The sequence below is a fragment of the Leptonychotes weddellii genome, chromosome 8 (assembly GCF_054177405.1).
Source record: "Leptonychotes weddellii isolate Sample4059 chromosome 8, ASM5417740v2, whole genome shotgun sequence".
In the NCBI taxonomy this organism is placed as follows: domain Eukaryota; kingdom Metazoa; phylum Chordata; class Mammalia; order Carnivora; family Phocidae; genus Leptonychotes; species Leptonychotes weddellii.
In genome coordinates, this window is record NC_138376.1 from 115,889,875 (window position 1) to 115,916,257 (window position 26,383).

General features: G+C 43.8%; 1 protein-coding gene and 1 pseudogene across 3 annotated transcripts in view; one reads left to right on the forward strand and one right to left on the reverse strand.

The window, feature by feature from the left end:
- Positions 1-4,174: 4,174 nt before the first annotated feature.
- LRP11 (LDL receptor related protein 11) overlaps positions 4,175-26,383 on the reverse strand; it is a 45,177-nt gene continuing 22,968 nt past the window's right edge. Inside the window, exons 4-7 of one of the 3 annotated variants that reach the window (XM_006735830.3) lie at positions 22,611-22,736; positions 21,247-21,453; positions 10,693-10,788; positions 4,175-6,128 (exon numbers count right to left, since the gene is read on the reverse strand). In XM_006735830.3, coding sequence (XP_006735893.2) covers positions 5,974-6,128; positions 10,693-10,788; positions 21,247-21,453; positions 22,611-22,736 — 584 coding nt within the window. In that variant the 3' untranslated portion in view covers positions 4,175-5,973. Of the gene's footprint in view, positions 6,129-10,692; positions 10,789-21,246; positions 21,454-22,610; positions 22,737-24,600; positions 25,493-26,383 lie in introns of those variants that run through there. The other 2 variants (XM_081829143.1, XM_081829144.1) reach the window with 2 other exon arrangements.
- On the forward strand, positions 18,599-20,158 carry LOC102745258 (RNA-binding protein FUS pseudogene; annotated as a pseudogene).

Consider the following 26,383-nt stretch of genomic DNA (forward strand, 5'->3'; position numbering starts at 1 on the left):
AGATCCTATTGAAACAAGGTGTTTTTACAGATTTGACTTTATTAAAGGACAAATCTAGCTCCTAGTTAAGAATTAAAATTAAGAATTCCAGTTTCTATTTTTTTTTAATTCTTTGTCAGATAATTTTTTTTTTTAAGATTTTATTTATTTTATTTCAGAGAGAGAGAGAGAGAGCACGAGAGGCGGGGAGTGGGAGAGGGAGAAGCAGACTCCCCGCTGAGCAGGGAGCCCGATGTGGGGCTCTATCCCAGGACCCTGGGGTCATGACCTGAGCCAAAGGCAGACGCTTAACGACTGAGCTACCCAGGTGTCCCAAGAATTCCAGTTTCTAATGAGGGTTTCAACTCTTTCCCAATCAGTAACATTAGGGAAAAAAAATGACATTTTAGGAAAATAATACATTGTCTGTGCAAATATTTAAAATCCTATTGCCCTAATTTTTAAAAATAGCCATTGCTAAAAAAAAAAAGTCAATTACACTTTTTAAGTTGACCATAATGTATCTATCCTAAAGCATCTTTAAAAAATCAATGTATTTTAAAATAGGATAACAAATAATGTAATGCTCATGAATTTTTTGAAACCATTCTTAGCATCGGATTGTCAGCCAAGAAATAGAGCTTCTCCCTCATTAGAGAGGGAGGTGTTTCTAGTTTTCAGCTAAATGTTAACAAATTTTCCCGTAGTTTGGTATGGCACGAAAAGAGCTCATATGACCATGGTAATTGAATACTAATGTTGTAAACAAAATATCAAACATCTGTAATTTTTTAAATGTTCTAAATGGGGTTCAAAAGGCCAATAACTTAGGTAAGTGCTAAGTCTTTGAGGGTATAAATCATCACTTCCTACAAATTTTATTGAGTTATTTAAAGCACTAGCAAACCAAAGTGTTCTGATCAGATTTCAGTTTCATGTCTCTTGAGTTCTCCTACCATTTTTCAGGAAGATGACCGTGTTTTGTCCCCATTGTACTTAAAAGGGTGGCTCAAATAGATGGCCGGTAAGAAAATCCTGCGTGAAGAAAACTGGCTGGCCCACGTGGCCGGCAGAAATTCACGTCTGTGTCCTGTAATATCATAAAAATGAAACAAGTCCAACAGTTTCCTTATCTTTAATCCTTCTATCAGTGCTGTAATAGTAGGTGTTACTTCCCGTCCTCAGACTTCCACCTTTGTATCTAACTGTGATGTCTGAGCCAGGACTCCATGAAGCGTTGCCTTGCTTGGTGGAAGAGAAAACATCTGCCTTCTAGTTCCCATAGATGCTATCCGGAGCCGGGGAATCCCTCTCTTCCTCTCTGTCTTTTCCTTTCCCCTCCCTTCCTTTCCTGACATGACGTCCGAGGGCTGCTGGAGCTGAAGAACTCATTCTTACTCAGTGGGAGTGTCCTAATAGGATGGGCATCACAAGAATACTTTTTGTCCCAAGGGCAGGTGATCGCAACACTGAAGACATTTTAAATATGAGAGTGCAGCAACCCAGGGGTCTGGGGCAGCTGAGGACATTTATATTTGAATTTCCACTCCCCAAACACATCACTGTGCCCCACCCCCACAGGATCACATCACAAAGAGTCTTTTTTTTTTTTTTTTTTTTACCAGCCCTATTTATTTAGGGTTTTGGTGATAATCCTGTCAAGATTTAGTTTAGAAATTACATTGTAGATGAAAGAGCCTGTAGATGAAAGATGAAAGTAGCATTTCCATGTTAACACAACTGTGTCAGTTGTAAATAATTTATAAAAAAAGATATTTTCTGGGGAAAAATACCTGCCTTCTTTAGGATCTTGGCTCCTTTATGTGATTAGCTTGTAGGGAACAGAGTTGGATCAAGCAGGCCGGAAGTTACAAGTGGGGGTGTCAAGGAGTGTCAGACCATCTCCCCTCAACAGCAAACAACATTGAAGGCACGATCTCAGATTGCACAGTTCATTGTTCTGATTTCTTCGTTCTTCTACACATACATCTCTAGATTACACATTTAGAGATATTTCTAAATCTCTGTTTTCATCTGTGAAACTGCTTTGTTATTAAATATGAGAACATAGCTTTTTGATTTATTTGGAATTTTGGGTCTTCAGTCATATGAAATGATGAATGAAAATAAAAGAACTTTTTTGTTTAAGTCCATATACTCAATACAATTTTCCCTAAGCTTTTTGGTAAAAGTTAAAATAATTTTAAAATGCGTTTTGAGGGGTGCCTAGCTGGCTCAATCAGAAAAGCATGCAACTCTTGGTCTTGGGGTTTGAGTTTGAGTTTGAGCCCCACGTTGGGTGTTGAGATTACTTAAATAAAACTTAAAAAATTTTAAAAGTGTGTTTTGAGAAGTTTCCTAAGTTTTGAAATGACTGTATAAAAATATCCTTAAGCTGAATGATACTGTATGTTGATCTCTTTCCAATTTACAGTGTGGTAACTCACATACAAGACTCAGAACTGAGGTGATGGGAGAATTAAAATGAGTAGGAATGAAGACACACTGAGAGAGACCTACATGAAGCAAAGGGAGAAAGCTCGGTTCTAACCAGCTCATCTCTGGACACATTCAGCTTTTTTTTTTTAAGATTTTATTTATTTGACAGAGAGAGAGACACAGCGAGAGAGGGAACACAAGCTGGGGAAGTGGGAGAGGGAGGAGGTTTCCCGCAGAACTGGACTCCGGGATCATGACCTGAGCCAAAGGCAGACGCTTAATGACTGAGCCATCCAGGCGCCCCTGGACACATTCAGCTTCTAACCGTATTTTCATCCTTGGTGATTTTATATTTAACCAAACAAACAAACAAAAACAAAAAACTGTTTGCTATCCAAGTAGCCATGAAATAGGCACTTTATTTTGGATTCTAGAATTGAGCAAGATCAGAGAGCTGAGAAAACTGGGGCCAGTCCCCAAGAAAAAGGCAGCAACACAACTGCTTAAAAAGCCAGGGAGATGAGAACACTTGTGAACAGCAAACTGCAAGCTAGGCTTTTCCCTCTTTCTATATGATGTGGGCAGTGTTTTTCATTAGAAATTGTCATTCAGTTTCAATGCCAACAGCTGCAGAAAACCTGGAGTCCAGAAAAGAAGTAATTGGAGTCACTCTGGTAAGAACAAAGTGGTGCAATCCCCAAACATGAAATTGGGGACAATAAACTTAACAGAGACCCCAAATGCCAATCTCAGGATGGGATGCTTCTGTTACATGGCATCATTGCTGTGATGTAGACAGAAGGCAGGCGACAGAGCCCGGCGCCCGGGCTCCTGGGCACACCACACCGCGGTACGTTTCCGTATGTGATGTCCAGGGAAGTCATCAGCAAGGTCTGCCTTGAACCCTAAAACTGAAGAATAGAAATATACATCTCCGCATTTGGGTTGCGGGAAAATCTAGAACAACATGCAGCAGCCGTCAGTGGCTGAGGAGGGTTGGTAAGTGCGAAGGTGAATGGTGGGGCCAAGTCACAGATGATGAAAAGGCAGCAGGAGAAAGACGAAGACACTCTGTCGTCTTCCCATGGAAGAGAACAAATCTGATCCTCGAGCAACTGGAGACATTCAAATGCTTGGGGAGGGATGGAGACTAGCTGTTGTCTACTTGTATTGAGAATTAGAGCAAAGAAGCTATATGTTTTCTTTTCTTTTTTTAAAGATTTTATTTATTTATTTGAGAGAGATAGTGAGAGCATGAGATGGGGGAGGGCCAGAGGGAGAAGCAGAACCCCCGCCGAGCAGGGAGCCCGACACGGGACTCGATTCTTGGGACCCCGGGATCATGACCTGAGCAGAAGGCAGACACTTCATCGACTGAGCCACCCGGGTGCCCAGCTGTACATTTTCTGAAAGGTGGCTTACATGGGCCTTTTCTCTCTCAGGAAAAGACACGTGAGACACAAGAACATGTTTGAGCAGTAAGTTGTGGACAATCTTCCCTTTAAAATTATTTTTAAATTATCTTAGATGCAGAACTCCTCCAATCAGATACTCACAGATAAGGTAACTTTAAAAAGTCCCATTCAGTCCACCTGACAATGTAACTATTTTGTAGGCCTTGATTCTCCTTTAATTCTTAATTTCCCCCTTTGCAAGATAAGGTTGATATGATTAAATCCAGGTGATACAGTAACAGCTCAGTAAATAATAGCAACTCATGATGATGATTAAATTAAAAGGTTATTTTAAAAAGGCATAAGAATAAAATAAAATTTATTAAAGGGATATTGTACACATGGATATGGACATATTTTCTCAAGTATTTCAACACCATAGCAATGCTAAACTGTGTTTAATTTCTTCATGTATAAAAAGATGTGCCGAAAGATGCATGCCTCATCGGTTTTAATTTTATTGGGTATGGCTATCGGTGACACCTTCTCTAGAAAAGCAAACTGCAAAGCGGCACACAGAGAGTACAGATATCCGAAGTTCATTCACACAGTCATTTCTCCAGTCTGCTCTTGAGGAGAACTTCAGATCTTTGCTCAATTCTAAACATTCAACAAAATGCTTGGACCTCTTGGGAAATAAAAGTAACAAATTTCTTTGTTTTTCTAGAACTAACTTTCCATTTATTAATGTAGTCTGTTATATTTCTGACCCAGATTAAGCCCTTTGCTAAAGGGACAACTTACCTCAGTCTGAAAATAAAGTGTTCTACAGTGTTTTCAAGTATTTTAGAAGATTTGCCAGTTCTGATAAAAAGCCATATTATATACATAGTAACATCATGTGAGTGTAGACAGGCACCACACGATAGATTCCTCTCAGGAGAATGATTTCTAGGATGTGTATAATCCCGGCATGAAGTGATGATGGGAATAATTTGCCTTTAAAATCCTACGGATTGATTAAAAGGGGAAAGATGCTAAACTAGATGCCAGTTTTCTGTAAAGATGAATTTGTGCAAGACTGCTTTATGCTCTGGGAATATGTAAGCCTGGCATTGGCCGATTGCACATTATAACATTTTACAGCACTAAACAAATGATGGGAGAAAACTGGCCTATTCCATTAGATGAAAGAACCTGCTGATACTTAAACATGGGACATTTTTACAAAAGCTGCCCCTAGAAATCTACTCAGTGTTCTGCTTTTCAATTTGAATGCATTTTTCTCTTCCATCGACACAGATTCCTGTTGAAAACCAGTGACTGTATAAATAAAGCTGCTGTGTCCTGGACCATCTAGCAGGGTCGAGTAGATTCGAGAAAGTACTAATGGTCGTCCTGGCACGTTGCCCTCAGCTGAGTTTGCGTTCAAACGTTTGACTTCCGCCTCTGCTGTCACCATGACGTCCTGCCCCCCTGCAGGACCACGTGATCTGAAGTCAGGGTGTGTTCTCCCAAAGGCAAGCCTGAGGGGCAGCCACCCAAGGGACCTGAGGTCAGAGGCACTGGGATAAACTCACACTCACCTGCCCTGACACCTCCTCGACATGCTCACGAGGGTTATACTTTAGACATTGCTGCCAGAGGGAGCATCTCATTGAAGGTCTAAACTCACTTGAGATCCATTCTCAGAAATAGGTTTTGAAGGGGAGAAGAGAAAGGAGAGCACTGGAACAAGAAGGCCTCCGAACAAGAGAAAGCTGCGCGTAAGTGGCCCAGGGCTGCTGGGGGCCAATGGTTGGCTTCTAAAAGGTAAAGGGTTAATGTTGCCATTCGAAGGCCACTCCTCGAGAACCAGGATTTTCTGCCTTGGCTCACTGCAAATTGCTATTTTTCAGGGACAGCTTACCTAAGTCAGAATTAGATTTGTGAGTCTTTACTCATATAGACTCCTCTCTGAATTTCAAAACATTTCCATACTCCCCAAAGAAACTCTTTCTACAATAAATTAAAAAAAAGGTTTGGGGTTTACAGAATATTCTGGGGTTTCAGTATTTTTCTTAGCCCAGTTCAAACCAAAGAGGTTATAAATATCCAGAACCAATCTATGGCTAAATTATAAGGAAAACATGGTCGCCCCCAGCTATGTAAGTGACACTTATTACAGATACATCCCGTTTATGAGGTAGTCAGATTCCTCAGACGTAATGGGACGAGCTTTCTTCAGCTTCTGTTTCACCAGCCGTAGGCGGCACGCGACCATGAGAAGCAGCAGCGCCGTGATGGCCAAGCCCAGGGCCAGGGGTAGAACCGCACCTGTGAAGCGGTTAGACATGAACAGGGCAGGTCAGTGATCAGCCACAATAGAGCCACAGTTTACGGTACGATGAGCACTTTGCAGGCACTGCTCTAGTTCATCCGAACAACTCCATTACGTAGGTACTTGTACCATTTGCCATTTTATAGATCAAGGTGCGGAGATTAAGTCATGGGTCTAAGAGCACCTGGCTTGTAAATGGCAGGCGCAGTTCTCAAACCCAGGCTTCTTTCAAACCAGATTCTGTACCGGGTTCCTACAACATGTGGGTAGTGTCAGTGGGCACCAAGGTTGCAGCCGGATCCCCCCCAGCCCCCCTGTAACAGACTCTAAGTGGACAGCGGTGAAGACATGGCGGCCACAGGAGCGTGTTCATCGTAGTCACAGATGGTATTTGTGGATCCATCCATGATTATTCTCTCAGAATAAGTATGGACTAATTCCTGACTTCTTGTAGGGTTTTAAGAAATTTATTTTCTTTTCGAAATCCAGAGAACCTACCCTCAGCCAGTAAGATCTACTATTGAGAGCCAACTGCAAACTATGCTGGTGTAATTCTGGCTAAGGGTACTTGAAGAAAAAAATCTCTCTCATTCTCCTTCAAAGGGTCTCTCCTGGGGGTTGTGTCCTAGACACCCAGACGAGAAGCGAGAAGTGGCCTTTCGAGGCCAGCAGAAGTCTGGAAGGGACAGGGTGTGCCCCGGCTCAGTCTTCCTTATCAAGCTCAGTAGGCTCTATTCTTAGTCTGATCTACTCTGGAGTCAGACCAGGCTTGGAGACGATATGGTGGAGCTACTTTTAGCTGCAGGGGTCTTGCCAACTCGTGGAATTAGAGGGATAAAAATGCCCATCGCATAAGCTGATTCTATAACCTTTCATCTCGTTCCTTTCTTCACTCATGCAGTGTTCAGTCAGAGCTATGTGCCTGACACTGAGCTCAGTGCTGGTGACCAAAGATGATAAGCCCATATGCTATAGAGTCCCGGCACTGTTCTAAGTGCCTTTTGTTTTTTTTTTAAAGAATGATATATTTTTTAAAGATTTATTTATTTATTTTAGACAGAGAGAGAGAGAGAGAGTCTTAAGCAGACTCCAACACAGGGCTTGATCCTATGACCCTGAAACCATGACCTGAGCCGAAACCAAGAGTTGGACACCTAACCGACTGAGCCACCCAGGCGCCTGCACTCTTCTAAGTGCTTTATGGTATAAATCATTTAATTCTCAGAACCACCATTTGAGTTGGTACCATTATTATACCTATTTTGCAAGTGAAGGAACTAAGATACCAAGAATGAAGTGACTTGTCTGAGCTTGTCAGGTCAGTGGTGCAGCGAGGACAGGGCCGCAGGCAGGGCAACTGCAGACCCACCACCGTACAGAACTTCTTCAAAAGGGAAATGAGATCATGATTTTTAATGATTTCAGGTCTGGGTAGACAGACATTTAAGTGAAAAAACACCATTAAGTACTATAATTACTGTGACAGAATTAGATAAGAAGTGCAGATGTAAAAGGAGTGGTTTGTGTATCCAGTTCATAGGATTTTTGCTCCAGTGGTTTAAATGTATGATGGAGCTCCTTTGGGGTGGGTGGGGGAGATAAATGTATTTTCTGACATTTTTGGATTGAAATGCCTATACATGATTCAGGTAGAATTTTCTTTAGGTTTCTGGAATTTTTTTTTAAAGATTTATTTATTTACTTGAGAGAGAGAGGGCGAGAGACAGCACGCGCCCATGGTGGGTGGGGGGCAGAGGGAGAGAGAGAGAGAGAATCTTAAGCAGACTTGCTGCTGAGTACGGAGCCGATATCACGACCCTGAGATCGTGACCTGAGCCGACATCAAGACTCAGATGCTTAACTGACTGAGCCACCCAGGTGCCCCATAGGTTTCTGGATTATTTGGGCCTAAATATGTGAGAGTCCTTAGTGTCGAGGTCGTGGTTGCAGCCACAAAGGGGATGAGATTGCCAGAGAGAAAGGGAGGAGGGGGAGGGCCAGGAGAGAGGCCCTAGGAAACACCAACATTTAAGAGGGCCAACAAAAGACAACCTAAGAGAACAGAAAGAGGTGGATCAGAGAAGTGGCAGCGCAGCCAAGGGAGAGGGGAGCCTCAGAAGCACAGGGAAAAGACTTTCAAGGAAGCACTTGGCTGAACCAAATGCTAAGAAGAGGTCAAGTGAGGTGAAGCCCAGAGAGGCCAAGGGACTTAGCAATCAGAAATTCTTTTCAGGGAGACTGAAGATTGAGGGATGCTATTTTGTTTTTATGTGTTGGGAGAGATCTGAAAGTGTCTGCAGCTGTTGGGGGAACGAGCCAGTAGAGAAAGAGATTAAAGACACAGGAGAGTTGGGGCGCCTGGGTGGCTCAGTTGTTAAGCGTCTGCCTTCAGCTCAGGTCATGATCCCAGGGTCCTGGGATCGAGCCCCACATCGGGCTCCCTGCTGGGTGGGAAGCCTGCTTCTCCCTCCCCCACTCCCTCTGCTTGTGTTCCCTCTCTCGCTGTGTCTCTCTGTCAAATAAATAAACAAAATCTTAAAAAACAAAACAAAACACAGGAGAGTTAATCAATGATGGAGAAACGTACCTGAGAAGATTAGGGGCTTGTATAGGTCAGGTCAGGGGGAGACTGACCTTGGAAAGAGGGGACACTTCTTCCTTTAGTACTGAAGGAAAGGAAGCGGGGTGGGGGCAAACGGACGAATGTTCACGTTTGGGGATGAGTAGCTGAGGACGATCACTCTGCTTGTTCAGGGCAGGGAAAGGACTAGAGGCTGCCCTTCTAAATGTGTGTGATTTTTGCATAAGGATGAGCACCAGTGCTTAGGCCTCAGTGAACGGGGCTGTGCTTGAAGATCCCAATCCCAGGTCTGGGATGCAGATGCAGCCATGGTAACAACAGAGCAGACATACAATCTCGGCGAATTTTCTGTTTGCCAAGTCAGAGATGAGCTGGCTAAACTGTCAAATTGATCTCTGTGTAATGCTTTGAATACAAGGAAAATGAAATCTCCCATAAAGAACTTGCTACAATACTGCAAATTATTCTAGACTTTTCAATACTCATTTGGCATGGTTTCTTCATTGTCTTTAGTTTGGGTATTTGGAGATTTAAAATTTTCTAACCCCTTATAAAACACATCATGATATAATTTTCTCAGGAACCAGCTAAGGAGATGAATTGGGTATTCTGCTCGTATGAGTGGGAGTGACGTTCATAATACATAACAACTGGAACGGGCAATGGGCAGTTAGAACGGAGACTCTGCATACAGCCAGCCATGGGGGCCGGGCAGGCCTGGTTTCCCTTTACGTGTCCATGGGCGACAGGGCCCTTTTTATTCAAATATCTGGGGCCGGGGTAAGTCCAGCAGGCCTACAGACTGAGCAGCATCTAGGTACTTGAGGTCTGGATTATTCTGGCCATCTGTTGGTTAACGGTTATACTTTAATGTTGTCCAGATTTTACAAAGAACACTCTAGGGTAAAGAGAAAGCCTTCTCCACGTTCAGATCTATAATTTAAGAATCATCTTTTGTTCTCCTAAATCTTCTTTTACTAATTAGTTTGTGGGATTTAGGACTAAAACCTACTTTTCTACAGAACTATGTCGAATGTGTTTTCTTTCTCATTAAAAACCACCAAAATCATGGAATTATGGTATTCTTCTTCTACTCACTAAATATTCCCTTGACCTCCAACACTCTTTCCTCATTCTTATTGTCTTGGGTCTTTATCGCTCGAGTATGCTGGAGAGAACTAGGTACTCTAAGATCTTTACTCTTGTAGTATAACTAACTCAAACATAATAGCCACCATTTATCTGGCTCACTGTATGAGCCACACAGTGTGCTAAATGGTTTAACTGTCCCTTTCATCCTCCCTAACAACTCTGAGGCAGTGAGAGTTGTTATCTCCCTCTTACTAATGAGGAGACTGGGATCCAGAGAGAGAAAATCGCCCACCCCAGGTCACAGAGTTTAGTGGTGGAGCAAGGGTTTGAACCTTGGCATCAGATTCTAGAGCTTGAGGTATGTATGTATGTATGTATGTGTTTGTTTGTTTGTTTGTTTATTTATTTATTTATTGTCAGAGAGAGAGAGCACAAGCAGGGGGAGTGGCAGGCAGAGGGAGAGGGAGAAGCAGGCTCCCCGCCGACCACTGAGCCTGATGAGGGGCTCCATCCCAGGACCCTGGATCGTGACCTGAACTGAAGGCAGACGCTCAATGGACTGGGCCACCCAGGCGCCCCTACAGCCCATGTTCTTAACCCCTGTGCGTGAGTATTACTCTTCCCACAGAATGTTACACCTGGGAGGGAATATAGTGATAATCTAGTCCAATCAACTTCTAAAAGAGGAAGCCAAGATCCGAAGACGTGAGGTTACTAGTTTAAGAGCCCAGCGAGGCAGCATGACAGAGGAGGGGAGAACCGCGCCGTTCTTCCGACCCACAGATCCGGTCGTGACTCCTGCAGCTGCATCTGGTAACTGCAGTTAGAGGATCTGGCATTCGGCAGATGTCTATACTCTGCAATGAATTTCCAAGTTACACATTTACCTGTTTCTGGGGCCGGGTGTTCCCCTCCTCCTCGATCGCTCTTGGACTCAAAAATATAATTTTCTTCTTTTCTGTTCTTCCCTGAGGAGCCACGATCTACAGGAAACAAATAGAACATATACTGAAGGTACAGCAGAAACTTCAGGAAACAGACATGAAAATACAGCCTTATTTAGTTTTTTAGGATGGATTTAAAGGACTTACAGAATTTATTTCTCTAGTAAACCTAGGTCTGTGTCGGATACTAACCCACTGGACAGCTCACGTGACCGGTTTAGCAATGCCGAGGATGGGGCTAGAACAAAACCGCGGGCAGAGAAAGGGGAAGAGGCAGAAGGCACCGGAAGTCCAACCGGCGCCCTGACCCTGGAGGGTGAAGGAGAGGCCTTGGCTTCAAAGTCAAGGGTAATCTCTGGACTTCATACCACAGAAAGCAGAAGCAGTCCACAGAGGTTTTTCTTTAAAAAATGAACAGTGAGCGGGAGCCTAGGTGGCTCAGTCGGTTAAGCGTCTGCCTTGGGCTCAGGTCATGGTCCCAGGGTCCTGGGATCGAGTCCCGCATCGGGCTCCCTGCTCGGTGGGAAGCCTGCTTCTCCCTCTCCCACTCCCCCTGCTTGTGCACTCTCTCTCCCTTTTTTATTTATTTGAGAGAGAGAATAAGAGAGAGCACGAAAGAGGGGAGGTTCAGCGGGAGAAGCAGGCTTCCCATCGAGCAGGGAGCCCGACGCGGGGCTCGATCCCAAGACCCTGAGATCATGACCTGAGCCGAAGGCAGACACTAAACCAACTGAGCCACCCAGGCGCCCCTAAATAAATAAAATCTTAAAAAAAAAAAAAAAAGAGCAGTGAGCATACAAAAGGCACTCAGACACACTATTTGACTTTCTTACCTCAACCCTACTTGGCAGGTATTCATTGCTTCATGTGTTCTGGTTTGGTCACAGAGGCTTGGCACCTGCTCAGGTTCTTTCGAGTAGTAAGTGGCTCAGAGGGCTGGGGTTTATTTATTTATTTTTTGAGAGAGAGAGTGTGTGCAAGGGAGCAGGGGCAGGGCGGAGCGGGGTAAGTGCTGGGAGGCACAGAGGGAGAGGAAGAGAGAGAACCGTAACCAACTGAGCCACCCAGGCGCCTCGGGGCTGGGATTTAAACCCAGGTGTGCCTAACTGCTTGTTGGCGGAAACCAGCCCTTGTGATGTAATAACGTGCTGTTAATTGCTCACTCTATTCCCTTATATTATATTATTGAGAGCAAATAGTGAGAAAGATCAAATCTTAGGATTTTATCCCAGGTCTGATGAGTCACGATTATACCATTGTATCATCTCCTATCTAGGAATTGACAACATTGTGTGCTTATTACATTGACAATATAATGAGTAATGAGCTAGTGGAGTTGCCCTCCTGCTGTGATCTCAGGGGAGACTGTGGGATAATATAATTCTCAGTGACAACATATTAGAAATGATGAACTGGCATGAGGAATTTTACTGAGAAACAAAACCAAATTTTAAAGCTTCTTTACTCATAGGTCATCAACAGGTACGTTCATAACTCCTGCAACTGAAATCAGGCTACTTAAATATAGTATTTATAAAATTCTTTGTAATTTGTACTAAGGGATATGCCTGGATTTACTAAGGATCACAAAAATCAAGAGGATAACGGAAAATTGTGAAATTATTGCAGGTACCTACTAGAGCCAGAAAGCCATGACTTAAACCGATCGTAGCAGCCCCGGGCTAACGCTGTTAAAGAGAAGGGACTGCAAATACGTTTAATTTCTTTAAGGCATCCTTGACGCTCCTTTTCACTCAGCCCCGCCAGTCATCCATCTCTGTACAGTGCAGACCCTGTCTAGGATGCCCTGTGAAATATCCCCGACTGTGGCCCCTCTTCTCTGTCCTCAAGGCCACAGCCTTAGGTGTCTGTCACCTTCAACTCAAGCACTGCAAGAACCTCTGCCCCGGGTGGGGTGTGTCTGCCCAGGTTCCTCACCCACACTGCCCAGTGTCCGTGCCAGGAGGCTGGCCCGCTCCCTCTGTTCTGCTGTGCTTCTCCATGCTACTCTAAAAGGACCCATCCAGGTCACCTGCATATAACCAGCAATGTGGGCTGTCCTCCATAAACTCCTGGCCCAAAGAGAATGAGACACATGAGAAGACACAATTGCCACAGACTCTAGAATTTCCAGGGGATTTGCCCTGCCCGAGTTGGTATTTGAAATGAGAATTTCTATTTTCTACATTTCAGGGAGGAATTCACTGTCATTTCCCAGACTGCCTGATTCACTTTTCCTAGAGGCCCACGTCTGGGACACCACAGAGAAACGCTTCATTTGCACATGTCCTATGGTAGGCTCTAACCAGAGTGGCAAGTCAGCACAAACAAGACAAAGATGGCATTTGCTTCTGCAGATAGCTTATTTCTAACGACCCTTTTACAAAAGTTAATGTCTTAGGAAATTATTTTGTCCCTTTTCTGAATGACATATTGTGCTATGTGTACATGCAGAGCCATGCATCCACAGAAGGACTTGGAAGCTGGATGGAGTTGTTTTAATTTCATTTTCAGTCACCATGGAACATGCACTGGAAGGAAGGTGGAAATACCAGCCAGAAAAGTGGCTACAATACGGGCCTGCCTTCCAGAAGCTCTATGGCTTCCTATGACCACCTGCCGACTAACAGAGACCACGGAATTGTTCTTGGTCACTATTCACCGGCAGAGCACGCTGCAGGGCTGCAAAGTAGGCAAGAGGGCGCTCTCTTCAGGAAATGTTCTGGATTGTACTAGGATAAGATCCATCCATTTCAGAAAACAGTTGATTCCTGCTATCACATTAGAGCATTAACAGGCTATTCAGCTATGCTGCTTATCAGGCTTCAACAAATTCAAACTACCTTCCCAGAAATGTTGTTTTATAGTTTCAGGATGTTTTCTCAATAAGAAAAGAGACAGTCCAGCATAATGAAAAGATGAAAGACCCACGAAAAATACACGGCACATGAAAAAGCCCTTTTGAATATCGTTTATAAGGATATCCTCTCTGGATAAAACCCCTTGCACACTAATGCAAAGGTCACAGTTGTTACTGCAGTTAGCACCGCAGAGAAGCTGAAGGGTGAGGCTTCGGCACGCTTAGCGGGGATGTGAGAAAGTGCAGGCAGAAGCCCCTGCGTCCATACAGAAACCGCACATTCTCCCAAGTCCGTGCTTCAGTCTGGGTCCTTAGGGCATCTGGTTGACCTGCTGGGCTGGACATGAATTCTCAAGTTTCAAAAAACTGGACTCACTGTGAACGTGGATATACTACTTTTCTAGCACTCTGCAGTGCCGGGAGTCAGATTTCTTTCCTCTGGCTGGGTCAGATAGAAGAGGACAGCCTTGTTCATGAGTGACGTGACCACCCAGGGAAGAGGCCCTGCAGAGGCAGGCACGTCCAACAGTTCAGCCATTGAGCCCCTGCATGCTGAGCACACAGTCTCGACCCGCGGTGCTGAGTGCACGTGGTATCCATTCCCCCTGTAACTGAGTATCTGTACACATCCTTGGTTTGATCCTTAGTAACATGCTTAGGAGAAATTCCTAATGGTGAGATAACTGAATCAAGGCACGTGCAGATTTAAGGCTTCAGAACCCTCTAGAAGATTGTACTAAGTTTTTAAAAAAAATTTATTTATTTTAGAGAGAGCACTCGCAGAGGGGAGGGGTGGAGGGAGAGAGAGTCTTAAGCAGATTCCCCACTGAGCGGGGAGCCTGACACAGGGCCTGATCTCAGGGCCCTGAGATCACGACCGGAGCAGAAACCAAAACCAAGAGTCGGTCGCTTCACCAAAGGCGCCATCCCGGCACCCAAGATTGTACTAATTTTAATCCCACCCAGAGTGCATGAGTCTTGTTTCTCTGTGCTCTGTACATTAATTATTATAGTTTTTCGCTTTGCTAATGTGACAGATGAAAAACTGTATTTCATCACTTTCTGTACTACATGATCAGTATTAATCCTAGTATCTCTTTAACAAATCTTCAATGAGTTAAGATTCTTTTTTTTTTTTTTAAGATTTTATTTATTTATTTGACAGAGAGAGACACAGCGAGAGAGGGAACACAAGCAGGGGGAGTGGGAGAGGGAGAAGCAGGCTTCCCGTGGAGCAGGGAGCCCGATGCGGGGCTCGATCCCAGGACCCTGGGATCATGACCTGAGCCGAAGGCAGACGCTTAACGATTGAGCCACCCAGGCGCCTAAGTTAAGTTTCTTTTATCCTCACAACATGTCTGTGGGGGAAGGAAGTGGCAGAAAATTTAACTTGTCCATATGTATTGTACTAGCTGATGATCTTTGAAAAACCCAGGCACAGGTTGCCAACAGTGGAGCATTTTAAAATCTATTTATGTTATGCTGGGTAGAGCCTAACTTACCTCACATGAAATTGGAGGCTGGGGACGCTAGTGTGGTGGTCTTAGGGATGGGGAGGGAGGTGATAGTTGCTGTCTCAACAAACTGCATGTTGTGAGGGCCCTTTCAAACATTTTCAAAGTTCTGTCCTTCTCTTCCCACTTTCTTCATCCTGGACTTTCAAATATTGTGTTTTCTTTCTTCACCCATCCCCCACCTACCTCCCCTCTAGCACCCATCAGTTTGTTCTCTGTACTTATGAATCTGTTTTTTTGTGTGTGTTTGTTTTTTAAAAAGTTTTTGTTTTTGATGGATTGTAATAACACAAGAATATACTCCTGAGAAAAATAAAAGTTTTGTATACCTAACGTGTTCCTAATTTTGTTAAAAGTGAATAAATGTCCAAAAAACTACTAGAACTGATAAATGAATTCAGTAAAGTTGTGGGATACAAAATTAATATACAGAAATCTGGTGCATTTCTATACGTTAATAATGAAATAGCAGAAAGAGAAATTAAGAAAAAAATCCCATTTACAACTGCACCAAAAAGAATAAAATATCTAGGAGTAAACTTAATCCAGGAGGTGAAAGACTTGAACTCCGGAAACTATAAAACACTGATGAAAGAAACTGAAACTGACACAAACAAATGGAAAGACACTCCATGCTCATGGACTGGAAGACCAAATATTGTGGAAATGTCTACACTACCTAAAATAATCCACAGATTTAATGCAATCCCTATCAAACTACCAATAGCATTTTTCACAAAACTAGAACAAATAATCCTAAAATTTATAGGGAACCACAAAAAAATCCCAATGTTGTAGGATCGCCAAAGCAATCCTGAGAAAGAAGAACAAAACTGGAGGCATCACAATCCCAGATTTCAAGGTATATTACAAGGCTGTAGCAATCAAAACAGTATGGTACTGGCACAAAAATAGACACATAAATCAATGGAACAGGATAGAAAATAAAAAAATAAACCCACAACTATATGGTCAAAGGAAGCAAGAATACACAATGGGGAAAAGACAGTCTCTTCAATAAATGGTGTTGGAAAAACTGGACAGCCACATGCAAAAGAATGGAACTGGACCACTTTCTTATACCCTACACAAAAATAAACTCAAAATGGATTAAGGACCTAAATGTGAGACCAAAACCATAAAATTCTTAGAAGAAAACATAGGCAGTAATTTCTTAACATCAGCTGTAGAAACATTTTTCTAGTTATGTCTCCTTAGGCAAGGGAAACAAAAACAAAATTAAAGTATTGGGACTACATCAAAGTAAAAAGCTTTTGCATAGCAAATGAAACCATCAATAAAATGACAAGGCAACCTACTGAATGGGAGAAGATATTTGCAAATGATATATCCAGTAATGGGTTAACATCCAAAATATATAAATGATTTAATAAACCTAACACCAAAAATCCCCACAAAAAAACCCCAAAAAACAAATAATCTGATTAAAAATGGGCAAAACATCTAAATAGACATTTTTCCAAAGAAGATATATAAACAGCCAACAAACACATGAAAAGATGCTCAAGACCACTAATCATCAGGGAGATGTAAATCAAAACCACAATGAGCTATCACCTCACACCTGTCAGATGGCTAAACACAAAAAAACAAGTAATACAAGTGTTTGCGAGGACGTGGGAAAAAAAGAATCTTTGTATACTGTTGGTGGGAATGTGAACTGGTAAAACCACTGTGGAAAACAACACAAGAGATTCCTCAAAAAATTTAAAATAGAATTACCATATGATCCAGTAATTCCATTACTGGGGTATTTACCCAAAGAAAACAAAACACCAATTCAAAAAGATACACGAGCCCCTTTGTTTATAGCAGCATTATTTACAATAGCCAAGACATGGAAGCAACCCAAGGGCCCCTCCATAGATGAATGGATAAAGAAGAGGTGGTATATATACACAATGGAATATTACTCAGCCACAAAAAAGAGTGAAACCTTGCCATTTGCAACAATGTGGATGGACCTAAAGGGTATTAGGCTAGGTGAAATAAGTCAGACAGAGAAAGACGAACACCACACGATTTCACTCACTGAAATTAAGAAACAAAACAAAGAAAAAAACGAAACAAAAACAAAAAAACAGATTCTTAAATACAGAGAACAAACTGATGGTTACCGGGGAGGTGGGTCGGGGAGGGGTGAAATAGGTGATGGGGATTAAGAGCACACTTATCAGGAGGAGCACTGAGTAATGTATAGAATTGTTGAACCACTCTATTGTGCACCTGAAACTACAACGCTGGATATTAATTATACCAAAAAAAAGTGAATAAATGCGTGTACGTATGCATATAAATTAAAGTGAACAGAAAAAATGCAACAAAATATTAATGGTGAATTTTGCTAGATGGTCTTAATTTTTTTCTTTATGTTTTTCTGTACTTTTCAAATTTTCTACAGTAAATATGTATTACTTTAATCATTAGGAAAAACAATATATATATTATGAATAATAACTGGACTTTTATTTTTTATTTTTTAAAGGTTTTATTTATTTATTTGACAGAGAGAGACACAGCGAGAGAGGGAACACAAGCAGGGGGAGTGGGAGAGGGAGAAGCAGGCTCCCCGCGGAGCAGGGAGCCCGATGTGGGGCTCGATCCCAGGACCCTGGGGTCATGACCTGAGCTGAAGGCAGACACTTAACAACTGAGCCACCCAGGCGCCCCATAACTGGACTTTTAATCTCTCTGCGTCTGTGAAACTCCATTCTTTACATCTTCATAGCCAAAGTCAGAGGCTTATTATCAAAAAGGACAAAGCAGAGACTGCAGATATATTTCAAATTGAGTGCTGGCTCCCATCAAGTGGTGGTGCAGCCTGGAGTATTGTTTTCAAAGAAATTCTGCGGCTGAGTCCTCACCACCCGGGAGACAGCACTGGGATCAGTCTCTGGCCGGGATGAGGGCACAAGCATCAGGCTATGGATCATTCCGGAAGCTCTCCCCGCGTTACACAGGGGCTTCAAGGCCGTCTGGTTGAAATCCCTTCCTAACTGCTGAGGGAACAGGTCCAGAGTATGAAGCAGCTTGCTCAATGCTCTAAAGGCAGAGCCAAGCCTGGACCTAAATTAAGGAGACGTGGGCTTTGGTCTGCACTCTGCCTTCAGCTGATCCACTCACCGTCACGTGAGCCTCTCTACCGCAGAGTCGCAGCGAGAGTCCATCTGTCCTGGCCTCCGAGAGCTCCGTCCTGTCCGCCAGCCCCTCATCCCTTCAGCCTTCCTGCCCAGAACCCCGGTGTCCCCTGACTCTGGCCTCAGGGAGCCAGACCTTCTCTTCGGAGAGGACGGACTAAAACAGTGGATGGACTGACTGACTTGCCCAGCAGATGGCAGTACGAACAAGGAAGAGACCCAACGCAGGGCTCTGAAAGCACCTAAATCTGAGCCCATCGCGGAATATTTTGTGCGTGTATCTGTAGAGAGGCACTGAAAATCTAAACAGTAGTGCGCGGACATGGCCTCAAACGGCAACACCCAACAGGCAACCCAAAGCTATGGGGCCTACCGCACCCAGCCTGGGCAGGGCTATTCCCAGCAGAGCATCAGCCCTACGGACAGCAGAGTTACAGTGGTTACGGCCAGTCAGCAGACACTTCAGGCTACGGCCAGAGCAGCTATGGTTCTTCTTACGGACAGACCCAGAGCACAGGCTCTGGCGCTCAGTCAGGTCCCCAGGGATACGGCTCAACCAGGGGCTGTGGCGGTAGCCAGAGTTCTCAGTCGTCTTACGGGCAACAGTCCTCTTACCCTGGCTACGGCCAGCAGCCAGCTCCTAGCAGCACCTCGGGAAGTTATGGTAGTGCTTCTCAGAGCAGCAGCCACGGGCAGCCCCAGAGTGGGGCTGTGGCCAGCAGCCTGGCGATCGTGATGGACAGCAGCAAAGCTCCCATAACCCCCCTCAAGGCTATGGCCAGCAGGACCGTGGGGGCCACGGCCGGGGCGGTGGCGGTGGTTACAACCGCAGCGGCGGTGGCCATGAAGCCAGAGGTCGTGCAGGTGGCCGTGGAGGCAGAGGTGGCATGGGCGGAAGTGACCGTGGTGGCTTCAGTAAATTTGGTGGCCCTCGGGACTAGGGATCACGTTATGACTCTGAACAGGATAATCCAGACAACACCGCCATCTTCGTGCAAGGCTTGGGCGAAAATGTTACAGTTGAGTCTGTGGCTGATTACTTCAAGCAGACTGGTATTATTGAGACAAATAAGAAAACAGGACAGCCCATGACTAGTCTGTCCACAGACGGGGACACGGGCAAGCAAAGGGAGAGGCAGCAGTGTCCTTTAATGACCCACCTTCTGCTAAAGCAGCTACTGACTGGCTTGATGGTAAAGAATTCTCTGGGAATCCCATCAAGGTCTCATTTGCTACTCGGCGAGCAGACTCCAACCGGGGCGGGGGCAATGGTCATGGAGGCCGAGGACGAGGAGGACCCGTGGGCCGTGGAGGCTACGGAGGGGATGGCGGTGGCCGGGGAGGATTCCCCAGTGGAGGGGGTGGTGGCGGTGGCCAGCAGCGAGCTGGTGACTGGAAGTGTCCTAATCCTATATGTGAGAACATGAACTTCTCTTGGAGGAATGAATGCAACCAATGTGAGGCCCCTAAACCAGATGGCCCAGGAAGGGGGACCAGGAGGCTCTCATATGGGGGGTAACTATGGAGATGATCGTCGTGGTGGCAGAGGAGGCTATGATCGGGGCGGCTGCTGAGGCCGAGGCGGGGACCGTGGGGGCTTCCGAGGGGGCCGGGGTGGTGGGGACAGAGGGGGCTTTGGCCCTGGAAAGATGGACTCCAGGGGTGAGCACAGATAGGATCGCAGGGAGAGGCCGTATTAGCTTGGCTCCTAAGGTTCTGCAACAGCTTTTCTTCTTGTACCCAGCGTTACCCTCATTATTTTGTAACCTTTCAACTCCTGATCACCCACGGGTTTTTTGTGTCGGACTATGTAACTGTAACCATACCTCTGGTTCCCATTAAAAACCATCGTTTTAGGTAAAAAAAAAAAAAAAAAATCCTAAACAGTAGATAAACAAAAGATTGGAAAGAAATATACCAAAACAGTAAAAGTTGTTTTCAGTAAGGGGTGGTGTTTTAAGTCATTTTCCTTTTTTATTATTTGCATCTCTGCAATGAACAAAAAATTTTCATCAAGAAGTTATTAAAATAGTGAGAGATTATTTACGTATAATGTAGGCAGAGTTGGAGTACCGAAAAGACATTTACAAAAGTGTACAGAAATGTGAGATTCTATATTTCTGTCTATGTCATCAACAAATACAAATGTGCAAAAATAAATTTAAGATGATAGAATGCTAATGCTTCAGCAGTGTGAATATATTTAAAAATCTTATTAGCCTTATTAGAAAGAACAAAAAATTACAGATCTAGTTAAACTGGGGACAAAACACTGAATTACTGACACATGCAATCATTTCCATATGATATATTTTCTTCACTTTCACTTGCTTAGTGTGAAGAGGATTTACATGAATACAAAGGGGTTATGCTGCTTCATCTCAAAATTAACACTTAAAACCTAAAATTTAACACTTAGGGCATTTGTTTCCTTAATACAGGTGTTGAAATTGCCTAGTTCTAACTTACTTACTAATAAATGTACTGGTATCTCTGGAGTATGTATGAATGTATTTAGGAGGTGTTCTTTACTATAAATAATCAGTGCAAATAGATTTTTTTTTTCCTTTTTGGCCAAATTCTTCATTTTAACTCTCTTCTTTCTTGTATTTCCTTAACACTCTTCAAATATAACCTGAGTTTTGGGGCACCTGGGTGGCTCAGTCGTTAAGCATCTGCCTTCGGCTCGGGTCATGATCCCAGAGTCCTGGGATCGAGCCCCACATCGGGCTCCCTGCTCAGGCGGAAGCCTACTTCTCCCTCTCCCACTCCCCCTGCTTGTGTTCCCTATCTCACTGTATCTCTTTCTGTCAAATAAATAAATAAAAATCTTTAAAAAAAGGACACAAAGTTAAAAAAACAAAACAAAACAAACAAACAAAAAAACAAATATAACCTGAATTTTGAAGCCAAGCGTCACTATAGAACATGAGGCTGTTTCTGGAGCACCTGCTCAGCTCCTTACCTGGCATCACAGGATCAGTTTGACTCTCTGGTCCCCAAAACATGGAATGATTCCTCTTCTCTGTATTTGATAACGCTGGTGGCTGGTTTTGGACAGTGACTTTCTGGAACTTCTCCAAGAAGGAGCTTCCTGCTGCATCTTTGCTTGGTCCTGTGATTCTAGGCTGGGCAGTCGCTGTGTGGGTCACCATCTTCTGGTCAAGGCTCACTGGAATACGGAAGAGCTACTGTTAGTTGTTGGGTTTCTTTTCTGAACTGTAATTAAAACCACTAAATTTGGTGGGGCGCCTGGTTAAGCTGCTGGCAGACTCTTGGTTTCAGCTCAGGTCATGATCTCAAGGTCATGGGGTCAGCCCCATGTTGGGCTCTGAGCTCAGTGGGGAATCTGCTTACCTCCCTCGCCCTCTGCCCCTCCCCCCCTTCCTCTCTCTCTCTCTCTCAAATAAATAAATAAATCTTTAAAAAAAACCCCAAATTTGCAGTAGATTTAAAGTCATGGATATTTGGGAATAATAACCATCTAAGACATGTCAGAGCCCCATAAAAAACTTCTCTCTTTTCAAATGGGTAAACTGTTTTCTCTTCTTCCAATAATTGACTTCCTAAATGTCACACATAAATTGACAAAAACAAAGCTTAAACCTAAGGTTGTGAGATGTTACATCTTTCTTCAAACCAGAAGCTTCACTTTACACTTTCTGAAGCTTTTCTTCTTTCTTGTGATGCCCTTCTATGTATCTGGATGACATTATAAGACGGGTTTATAGTCCTGAGTTAAGCACATCCCAGTACATCATAAATTTTCAAAATACATTGATCAAAATAAAATCTTAACTCACTTTAGTGTCTTTAAAAGCCATATTCTACACAGCTTTTTTAGGATGGGGAAGAATCTTTTTTTTTTTTAAATTTTTTTTTTTTTTTAAGATTTTATTTATTTGAGAGAGAGAGAATGAGAGACAGAGAGCATGAGAGAAAGGAGGGTCAGAGGGAGAAGCAGACTCCTTGCTGAGCAGGGAGCCCGATGTGGGACTCGATCCCGGGACTCCAGGATCATGACCTGAGCCGAAGGCAGTCGCTTAACCAACTGAGCCACCCAGGCGCCCCTAATGGGGAAGAATCTTTTGGAAAACTGAAAGCAATTTTCGAAAAATGTAAGCAATATAAAAAGTTGGACATTTATAACTCAGATTAAGACTCCTAGTGAATGCTCACCTAATGTAAGGCATAGCTTATTCACATGAAGTTATTCACATGAAGTTATAGCTGAAGTAGAAAAAGAGCAATCCTGAGTTTGCATTTTGTTATGAGGATACAGACATCTCTTCTCCCGCCTTGCCTGAAAAGGCCATGCAGCGGACTCACAATTTTGGCAGAAAGCCTCATCAGACCCATCAGGACACTGCTCCACTCCATCACAAGCCAGGGTGATGTCAATGCAACAGCCATCATCACAGAAGAAGTGGTAGCGCGAGCAAACCTTCGAGCATCCTGTTAAAAACAGTCTCAGGTCACGGGAGCGTGGGAAAGTCAACATTTCACTGCATTCTGAGTCACAAAGACTAAATGTACCATGAAATGCTTTGGGGTATAGTGATGCATATAATGGGGAAACACCCAGTAGTGTGAGCTGGAGCAACATGTTTCGAGAAAGTGAAGGGTGTCTCCTTGACCTCCTGGCTTAATTCTGAGGCATCACCACGGGCTCTTGTCTCAGGGCCATTCTCCAGGCCAACACTGCCTAAGAGGTGGGAGCAGGGAAGCAGCAGTTCTGGTCTTCTCCAGCCAGTCTGGGTTTGCTCCCTCAGGGGTCTCCCTCTGCATTCCTTTGTTCAGCCCATCAGCTCTGTGGGCCGCCTAACGCTCTCACCTGGCCATGTTCTATCAGAGACACCATTTTATACATGCTATGTCTCGCATTCTTGTTTCCTAAGTAATAATTTTTACAGACATTAACTTTCTACTATTGAACCCTATTTGTTGACTACAATACATCCTTGGTGTTATAAAGAATAAACAAAATCTTTAGTTACCAGCTGGTACGAATTTATTTTCTTCAAATAATGAAATTGTCTCCCTTTTGGAGCCGTTAGGGGTTTTTAATCTACAGTGTAATTCAGAGGAGCTACTTGTATTTTCTTGAAAGGCATTCCCCCACTCCAGATTAAGCCAACTTTACCAGACTTAGCTATACAACAACTGGGTGACTTTGACCCTGGTTAATGGAGAGTAATGGTTATCAGGCTAGAAGTAGCTCTTAAGGAACTCCATAATTTTCCAGGGACAGAAGAAACTAACAATTCTCTCAGGACATGGGAGAGCAGTAGATAATGATATTCTACTGAAACAAATGGTTGAGCATAGTATACAAGCCCAAGTGAAATCTTGGATACATACTCCATTGGGAAGCAGTTAAATTAGGTCCTGGGAAAGGAGTCCCTCTGGGTACAAGGCAGTTTGAAAATACCTTGATCCAGGAAGAAGAAGAGAAGAAATGGTGGTAGAGCTCCTGAGAAAGAAGAGGAAGCAAAGAGCTTCAGTGATGACTGAGAATTTGGGCCCAGAAAGGGGAATCTGCTTCTGTTCCAGGAAAGGAGCTTAGAGGAAAAGTGAAGGGGAACTGGGGTTACCCTGAATACCAAGCAGGATAGGGCTACTGCTCACATTTTTAAGTTCATGACATAAAAATCCTAAATATCTCAAGGTTTTACTTATTCACTGGTAGTTTTGGAGACAGATTGGTATCTGTAACTTATCCATTTATTTCTAGATTAGTGGTCTCTAATTCTTTTTGACCATGCATCTGATCAATACATATATTATTGTATACTATACGTGTAGTGTAGTAAACACACTTCTCCGTCTATAAATAATATGCATGTACTACTATACTAACATATTAAACATGTTATAAAATATACTAAAAATGTAAGGAGATTAAAAATTACTAAAAATATAAGTTCAGGTGTCTTCTTTTCCATCCAAAAAGTGTCTATCTCTGGGGGATCCTCTTTGGAGTCCACTAATCTAGATCATATTAGAAGTTTTTGTTGGCTTGGCATTTGAAGAGATTATTTTCCCCCAAGCTTGAAAACACACAGCCTCTACACTGAAAGTCAACCACATTATTCTCACTTAACCAGGGGTACATGCTTGTCTGCTTCCTCCAGAAGATGCACCCTTGGTTACCATTACAGCCGGGTTATTAACTGCAAGACCACTACATACATAACAGAGGGGAGAGAAACACCTCTCTATCCCCATTTCTGGTTTTCAATGTCTCTATGTGGTGTTTGATTACTTTCATTCATAGTATGTTATTCCAGTCTAGCCAGAGAGTGATTCCAGATAGCAGTTAATAACACAGCCATTCTTTTTTATTTTCTATATGAAGTTACATACATAAGACCTATATCCAAGTGGCCTTTCAGTAATCAAAAGTGATTCACGTAACTTTCTGTCACTTCGAATACATTTTATTATCATCTCGGAGAAAGGCCAGAAACGTACAACTGGTCATTTACCTTTGGAGCCCTGGAAAATTGGCCTGAGTAAATAAGCCAGACTGGTGCAGCGTTAGTCATCGGCTTGGACCTGCACTTACATCCCTTCCTCCCCCCAGGCACCTTGGTTGTACAGAAACAATCCCTTTCCAACTTCGGTAGGGATAGCGGGGTATTCCTGCCTTCTTCCCATGAGCTCTTTCCTCCAAGGATCAGCACGTGACTCGCTCCCTGCCCAGGTGAGCCCTGGATCCCAGGAGGACAGCCGTCTGGGCTCAGCAGTCCTGCACAGGGAGTGAGTGGCTGGAGCCGAGCCTGTGTTTCCAATGGCCCTGGTGCATGTCCAGCACGCCAAGGTACCCCCAAATGTTTTCTTTTTTCAAAGTTTTTTTTAAGTAATCTCTCCACCCAGTGTGGGGCTGAAACCCACAACCCCGAGATCAAGAGTCACACACTCTTCCAACTGAGCCAGCCAGGCGCCCCTCAAAACTGTTCTGAGTAACTGTCTGGCTGTCCCTCGGAGCTGCACGAAGTCAGCGGCCCTGCGGGCATCTGGGCCGGATCGGATTCCTGGCCTGGACACTCCTCGTGCTTGCTGTCAGGGCTTCAGAGGGCAGCGGTGGGCAGGACCTCGGTGCCAGCCAGTCCCCGGGCAGTCACCCTCCTTCCTCACAGGACCCTGGAACCTTGGCTGGACGGGGAGTCAGCCAGCCAGATCCTGAATGCTGCTTGTGTTCTCTGTCCCTGTGGAAGGCAAATTATCAAGGTTGCCAAGTTCTCAGGATTCTAAAATCTCACTTTGTTTCCCATATGCACACTGACCTATGTCGGATGGAAGACAAGACTGGCGACATACAGTCATTTTCCAATCTTTTTACCCTTATTCTTCCAGCTGCTGGCTTAATTACCATCTAATTACTGAGTCGTCAGGAATGGCAAAGACATGCTGTGGGTTTACTAGCCACTGTGAAGGCTCACTACGTGGGGCCGGGGCCGGGTCTGTGCAGCATACCACCGTCCGCCCGGTGCCTAGCACAGCTCCTGGGAAAGAGCCCCGAGTTCCTGCAGACACAGAGGAGCTGCAGGCCGAAGGGCAAGGCCCTCAGATACACACTTATCTCTGCACTTCTCCAGAAGTGAGTTGTGGGGGGTTTCCCTCTGCAATACCTCTATATTTTTAGTGCTCTCAAGTTCAATATGTATATTTCTTAAACTTGATGAGCTAATCTTAGAAACGTAGATGCTTGGGAAAGTAAGAAACATAGATAAATGAGAAGGGCGAGTTTATATTGTGCAACAGATTATGAGAACAATCACAGATATGTAAAGCTATAAGTGTATCTGTGTAATGTGTCCATGAAAAATTTTAAATAGTCCTTTTAAACTGACACATGCACAATTTAAAAGGACTATTAAATTTTGTTTTAAATACGCTTCTTAGCTGCACTCTCTGAACATACATATCAAATAGGCCGCCTTTCTTTAAACAAGATCCTCTCCTGTGCAGGACTGTTGAATCTCAGATCTGTACCTCTGAGACAAATAATGCAAGATATGTTAAGAAAAAAAAAAAAGAAGAAGAAGAAGGTAGCGGGAGGGGAGGAATGAAGCGGGGGAAATCGGAGGGGTGGACGA